The sequence below is a fragment of the Ascochyta rabiei genome, chromosome 13 (genome assembly GCF_004011695.2).
Source record: "Ascochyta rabiei chromosome 13, complete sequence".
Lineage (NCBI taxonomy): Eukaryota > Fungi > Ascomycota > Dothideomycetes > Pleosporales > Didymellaceae > Ascochyta > Ascochyta rabiei.
The window spans coordinates 11953-19009 of NC_082417.1; the positions used below are offsets into that span (position 1 = coordinate 11953).

Consider the following 7057-nt stretch of genomic DNA (forward strand, 5'->3'; position numbering starts at 1 on the left):
TCCGCCCACCCCTTCTACTTCACTGCTGCGCTCGGCTTCTTTGTGACACCTTACAGGCCCACCTCCCACCCTCTTCTCCCTTCTTCTTAACAACCCTCTCTTAAAACACTCACGGGCCCACCGCCCACCCCTTCTTCTACCCTCTTCTCTCCCTCATCCTTTGCTCGTGATACTTTATCACGGCCCCACCCACCTCCCCTCTTTCTCCTTTACCCTCTACCCGCCCTACCCAACAGCTTTGTGACGCCTTGCGGGCCCACCGTTCACCCTTCTCTTACGCACTACGGCATCTACAGGCTTAGGAATGCCTTTCTGGCTGCGGCACCACAATCGGGTTTGCCAAACTTCCCCTAACTACTGTTCTATCTTGTGACAATACTCTCTAAACGCCCAAAACACCTTTTTAAATGCCTCCTCCTCTCTACATCTTACTTTTCCCTAATTTTCGTTGTCTTGATCCTGCGCTTTCTTTTTAATACAAACGGCTGCTTTAGGTTAGGGACTTACTTGCTTTTAGGTGCTCTTCCTGGTTTGCGGGCTCTTTCTGGGCTGTGCGCTGTTCTTAAATAATCGGCTCTTACTAATTTGGGGCTACTAATGTGGACTCCCTGGGTTTGGGCGGGGGACCACTTTTGGGCCACTTGGGTTGGGGGTCTACTTTCGGACCACCTGGGGTGGATACTACTTTTGGACTACTTAGGGTGGCGCACTACTTAGCGCGCTACTTAGGGAACTACGTGCAAACCACTTGGGTTAGGGGACTACTGGGTGGTTACTGGCAGAACTACTAGGAAACTACTTAGGTTGGACGTGCCACTTGGGTGGGGCAACCACTTGGTTAACGCACTACTTGTGGAACTACTTAGGGAACCACTTGTGGACCCACTCGGGCTGGGGGACCACTAGGAAACCACTTGGGTTGGCGGACCACTTTAGGAACCACATTGGGATACTACTTGGGTTAATGCTTACTGCGCGGGTTAATGCTTACTACGCAGGTTAATGCTGACTATGCGGGTTGGTGCTGACTACGTAGGTTAGGGGATCCGCATGGGTTGGGGGCTCTACTCAGGTTGGGGACTTTACTTGGGTTAGGGGACTTTACTTGGGTTAGGGGACTTTACTTGGGTCGGGGGCTCTACTTGGGTCGGGGGCTCTACTTGGGTTGGGGGCTTTACTTGGGTTGGGGGATCCGCATGGGTTAGGGGCTCTGCATGGGTTAGGGGCTCTGCATGGGTTGGGGGCTCTACTTAGGTTAGGGGACTTTACTTAGGTCGGGGGCTTTACTTAGGTTGGGGGCTCTACTTAGGTTGGGGGCTCTACTCAGGTTGGGGGACTTTACTTAGGTTGGGGGACTTTACTTGGGTTGGGGGATCCGCATGGGTTGGGGGCTCTGCATGGGTTGGGGGCTCTACTTGGGTTGTGGGGACTACTTAGGTTGGGGGACTTTACTTGGGTCGGGGGCTTTACTTGGGTTGGGGGCTCTACTTAGGTTGGGGGCTCTACTTAGGTTGGGGGACTTTACTTGGGTTAGGGGACTTTACTTGGGTTGGGGGCTCTACTTAGGTTGGGGGCTTTACTTGGGTTGGGGGATCCGCATAGGTACTGGGGGCTCTGCATGGGTTGGGGGCTCTGCATGGGTTGGGGGCTCTACTCGGGTTGTGGGGACTACTTTGGTTGGTGGCTCTTCTCTGCGCGTTTCTTTCTACGTCTCTGAAGTGTCTGTGTTGCTGTTGGGCTGTTTGCACTTTCTGACTTCTGCATGATACTAACGCGCTACTCAGTCTGCCTCTGTATCTTTAAGACACGCAACAATAAATCTGCAGCGTTAAACAACTATAAATAATAAATTAACGTAAACACAATAACCTACAACAATTATTTGGTTATCTCTTTGTTTGTGCCTTGCGTTGTGGTGGTTGCGTTGGTTCTGACTTTTGCGTGTTTCTCACGCAAGCCTCAGTCACCACTAGCTGCGCTTTCCTCCTGCAGCAAGCTGCCCGTCCCTTCAACGTACGACACGAACAAGACAAACACCCAGCATATCTTGCTGCTCTGTATGCTGCCTCACCATACCATACTGCCTATCCACGCAAGCACCTTGTCGAATTCCACCTCCTCGTTCCGCCTAATCCCCTCTCTCCGCATCTGTGCCCGCACCCAGTTGTTAAACGTGCTTCCCCACGCCGTCCACACGCACATCATCAACGTAAGCAGCACAGCCTTAAACTAGCAGCTAATTGCCAAGTTTTTCTGCCAGCCACCATCTGGATAGGGCTTGAAGCTGTCGCAAATCGACTGGGGAACACTGCACTGGAAGCAGCAGCTGAAATTCTCCCAGATTGCTTGCTCCCAGACCATCTTCGCAACGTCCTTCACTCCATCGCGCACCTTATCCGCCTGCAGTCAATTGCAGTAGGCAAGCCGGTGCTGGCCTGCATCCGCATGTTCCTTCGCCCGGCACCACTGGCAGCACGCCTTCTAAGACTTGAGCATCTCCTCCAGCCTCTGCACCTCCTGCTGCTCGCGCGACGCCAGCTCCCTCTCCTGCTGGCTCAAGTTCCTGCGCGCCTGCAGCTGGGCGTTGAACTCGGCCCTCTCTGTCTCGTCCTCGTCGCCCACGGCTGCTTCTACCTCTGCTCCAGCGCTGTGCACCTGCAACTGGCACCAGCCGCACGGCTCTTCTCCTGGCTCGCAGCCCTCTCTGGTGTGGTTTCCGTCCATCTCGCGGTCTATGATGACTCTCATGCAGCCGTCACCCTCAACAAGCTCGCGCACACCCTCCTCTGTGTCTTTGGCCCAGCCGCTAGCGTATCGCTTGCCTTGCGGGCTGTACGTGGCGCCTCTGATGAAAATGACCTCGCTGGGAAGCCCGCCGCGGCCTGCACGTCCTCCCATCTGCACCATGTCGCGCATTTTCTGCGTGTTCCTCGACCCAGCGAACAAGACTGCCCTGACGGTCTCTCTGTCGATCCCTAGCCCCAGCGCGTTCGTCGCCACAAACACGTGCTCTGTCCCTTCTGTGAGCTGGCGCAAGATCTCCAGCTTCTCCTCTGGCGTGCCCACCTCGCGGTGGTAGCAGACAGCTCCCAACATTGCAGCGTACCCCTGCGCCTTCTTTCTAGAGTTGGTGTACACCACAATCTGGCCGGGCAGCAGGTACTGTTGCTTCTTCTCCTCTACCAGCTCCGCCAGCACGTCGGCTTCGCTCTTTTCTTAATAGTTGTACCAGTGCACCTTGTACGCAAGGTTGGGCCGGCTTGTTAGTGCACGAAACCACTCGCACTGCTCCTTTGGCGGCAGCGCCATCAGCCGGATGAACTCGCTCTCCTCCGTGGGTTTCAGCGTCGCCGTCAAGCACACGAGCTGCGTTTCCGCCTTAACCAGCTCGCGCAGCTTCAGCACCTTGGTCTGCCAGCCCTTGACCGAGTCCAGTATGGTGTGGCACTCGTCGATAACAACGCGGTCCAGCCGGCCTATAGATCGCTGCCGGTTAATGAACTGCTCGAATGCTAGCGTGGCTACGGACTTGGGCACCACCAGCACGATCGAAGCCCACTCGTGCGGCCGCTGGCTGTCCCACAGGACGCAGTTGATCCTAGCAGCTTTGCAGCGATCTATCATGTTCTGCTTGAGCGCAACCACAGGGACGACCACAATCGTGACGCTGGTGGAGCACGACGCCGGCAGCATAAATGTTGCGCTTTTGCCTCTGCCTGTGCCTATGATTACCACTACAGGGCTCTTCTGCTTTATGATGGCCTCTATAGCGGGCTGCTGCACGCTTCTAAACGTGCTGCCCTTCCCCTGCAGCCGCTCGAGCGCCGCCTGAACGTCCACCCTCCGCATCTGCTTCCAGCGCCGGAACTGTTCCTCTACCGCCTCCTTTCTAGCTTCAGCAGCCTGGGTCCCCTTTGCGGGCGGCGTCTTTAATGTTGAGCTGAACTGTAGAAAGCAGTGCCAGGCGATGCTGACCTGCCAGAGTGCCTGTTGCTGCGCCATAATGCTAAAAGGCGACTCATCTATAGGCCTGCCGTAGATCTGACCAGCAAACTTGGACCTGTGCCCGGATCCCAGATCGATCGGGTCGTCTTCCACGTCTTCTTCTCCCTCGTTGTCGGCCCAGTTGAGCGCCTTCAGGATGTCCTTGTCTTAAAGGTACTGGCGGAAGGTGGCCTTGGTGTTGTGCCTCTAGATCTGAATGTTGAGCTTGGTCTGGAGCCAGTGCAGCGTAACGCGCTCGATAGCTCGCCGCACTTGGTCTGTACCCCACCGCTGCGGCTTCTTTACAGCTGCTCGCTTGCGTTTCCTGCCTAATCCTGTCTGGGTGCTGCGCTCGTCTTTGTTGCTCCCTTCTCCCCCTTCTTCTTCTTCTTCCTCTCTAACTCCCTCTCTGTCCTCCTCCTCCTCATCTTCGTCAACGAGCCGCTGCTTCTTCCTTCGCTGCGGGCCAGCCCACGTCTCCTCTCTAATCGGCTCCTATAGGAAGGCGCTGGGCTCTGGGACATGGCGCCTGCTCGATGCGCGCTCCAGCTTCTGCCAGAACGGGAGGACCATCCACAGGTAGTAGAACAGCAGCTCGCCTACTTCGCGCGGCAGGTAGCGGTAAATGACCTTGGCATTGCTGGTCTGCCTGATGCCTTTGTGGTACATGGTCACGTACACCATCAGCCCGTCCTTAACAAACAGCCTGCGGCTCTCTGCGTTAGGCATGTTGGTGTGCGTGACCGTCACCAGCTCTGTACTGCGGGCAGGCGCACCACCTGTCATGTGCACAAGCACCAGCAAGTGCTCGCAGAACAGCTGCAGCGCCTTTTTGTATCTCTGCACCTGCTTCTCCACCCACGTCACGCCGCTCCCACCAGGCACGAAAGCTTTCACGTCGACAAACGCCTCTCGCAGCTTCTTCTAGGTGGTAGCTCGAATCACCAATCTCACCTTAACCGCAACGCCACTCATTTTCTATCAACACAGTAGTCTTCCAGCTATACTAAGAGGTGCAAAATGTGCACAGAGCTGTGCTGCACATTAGTGCTGCATTGCATAAGGAGGTAACGTGGCGCTAGGGTCTAAGTCTACTATAACACTTAGTACAGTATCTCTAATCAGAGCCTTGTATCTAGATTACCTACAACATTAAATCATCGTTAGACTGCTGCTGACGACTTTGTTTCTGGCGAAGCATACTCTCACCCCTCAGGAGTGTATTCAGCTCTGTTACTTCAACCTCCCGTGCTCGCTTCTGGATAGACCGACTCGAGATGGCTGCCTCACCATACCCAGTGCCAGGCCCATTGCGTGGCGGGAGCGCAACACCGCTGAACCCTAGGAATGTATGCCAACTTCTACTTATAGCTCGAAACTTGTTTGTGAGCATACTGCTAAACCCTAGTCTAGCTCTTCTATCACGCGCGTAACTGATAGCAGCTCGATTTGACGAGTGTAAGGCCTGTAGGTCTATAGCAGCGTTTCCCTCATGTAGACTATAGTCACGTTTGAACTGGAATCCCTCTGGAAGGTGCCTTCGCGAGATAGAAATAGCTATGTGGCGCCAGATAAGCACCCAGAACCTTAGGCTTAATTCCTTAGCTAGTATATCTCTTATAGTAAGGCCTAGTTGCGCAGCGTTCTAATGCTGTTCAGAGGGCTGGTTCTTGCTGCTGCCTGGCTCAGGGTTTGCTGCTAGTGTTTTCTTTGTCCCTTTCGTCTGGATTGCTTCTAGCAAACTCGCTGACCACAGGTAAGAGCCCAGGTATAGAGCGATAAAGTCACCCTGCTGCTTGGCTAGCAGATGCAATGCATGCACAAAAGGAACAACCATCTACAAGTACCAGACCAGCACCTCTCTAAGCTCGCGCGGTAGGTACCGCTGAATAATGCTAGCTGTGCTTGACTGAGCGTAGTTCTTGTGGTAGGAAGTGACAAAGACTACTTGCCTATTCTTAATGAATATGTTTCAAATATCTCTATAAGCAGAGTTTCGCCAACGCAGGAGAAGAAGCTCAGTGGCCCTGGCTGGCTGTCCACCAGTCATGTGGATCAGCAGGAGCAAGCGTTGTAGAAAGCTGACAGTAAGCTGTAAATACGCCTGCACAGCCTTTAGATTCCAGATCAGCCGCTCAGTATCAGTAAAAAAGCGCCTCTGGAGACAAGGGCTGTCCTTGATCCTACGCAGCAGAAACTTAGGGTATTTCTAGACAGGGTGATCCTCGTTGGTAGGGTCGTCCAAAAAGGATTTACTAGGCCCATTCCTATTTGGGTCATCCTGAAGGCTGGAGAGCACAGGCTTAGGGATAAACCTAGCCCAAGTGTCGTCCTCGCAATCTGGAAGGAGCAGCAGCTCTGCCAGCTGCTTATAGGCAATTCTGGTCTAATCCTGGAGGAACCATTTTAAGTGGTTTATGTTAAGCTGCACTCCTTTGTAGCTGATGTTCTGTCTATTATCTGTCTACTTAATAAAGCCAGCAGCAGTAGTGTTGTTTCGCACTACGGCGCCATAGGCTCGCAAGTTAAGGATAAGATTAATGGGGGAATCGCTGCCATAAGTCATAAACCGATCTTGCAGCTCTGCAATGTAGTCTGTGGGGTAGGAAGCCCTGCCTGCTTTATACTCGCAGAGTGCGTGCTGCACAACAAGCAGCTGAGCTAATTTTACTAACCTAGACAGAGGCAATGTAGCTGTGGCCGCTTCTTCAAATCCAGTTCAATCCCTGTTGATTCTGTTCGCGGCCAAGAACCTAATAACGATGCTGTCTGTGACCTTGCCTTTTATCTTGTGATCAAGCAGGGAGATACAGAGCTGGAGGCATGCTCTTTGCCACTCGGCGCTTGCAGGTGCTGTAGCTGGCGCTGTGTAGACAGGGATGGTAGCAGCAGGAGGAGGAGATTGGTTCCCAAAAGATTCATCTAATGCGGCTGAAGATCTGTTACGTAGCTTCTGTTGTTTAGCACAGGAGCTGCTGACGGTTAACAGTACAGAAGACAGCGAGCGCAAAGATCAGAATTCGGAATCAGACTGGCTATCCAGGCTATCAGGTCCTCCTGCTCCATCCTGTGC

The 7057-nt window shown here is 53.8% G+C and overlaps 1 protein-coding gene across 1 annotated transcript, besides 12 other annotated features; it reads right to left on the reverse strand.

Moving 5' to 3' along the window:
* Positions 1–398: part of a mobile genetic element that runs on past the window's edge.
* Positions 1–867: part of a mobile genetic element that runs on past the window's edge.
* Positions 110–398: a long terminal repeat.
* Positions 399–402: a direct repeat.
* Positions 858–1129: a mobile genetic element.
* Positions 868–1051: a dispersed repeat.
* A 509-nt stretch (positions 1130–1638) lies between the features above and the next one.
* Positions 1639–1767: a mobile genetic element.
* A 134-nt stretch (positions 1768–1901) lies between these two features.
* Positions 1902–1930: a tandem repeat.
* A 551-nt stretch (positions 1931–2481) lies between these two features.
* On the reverse strand, positions 2482–4713 carry EKO05_0007602 (uncharacterized protein; the record flags this gene model as incomplete). The annotated part of the gene is made up of 4 exons (XM_059637088.1): positions 2482–3210; positions 3238–4151; positions 4269–4468; positions 4562–4713. 4 exons carry the CDS (start codon positions 4711–4713, stop codon positions 2482–2484), a joined length of 1995 nt encoding a protein of 664 aa, XP_059493071.1.
* Positions 3334–4039: a mobile genetic element.
* Positions 4353–4419: a tandem repeat.
* Positions 4528–4794: a mobile genetic element.
* Positions 4795–5816: 1022 nt separating this feature from the next.
* Positions 5817–5959: a mobile genetic element.
* Between the last annotated feature and the right edge of the window lie 1098 nt (positions 5960–7057).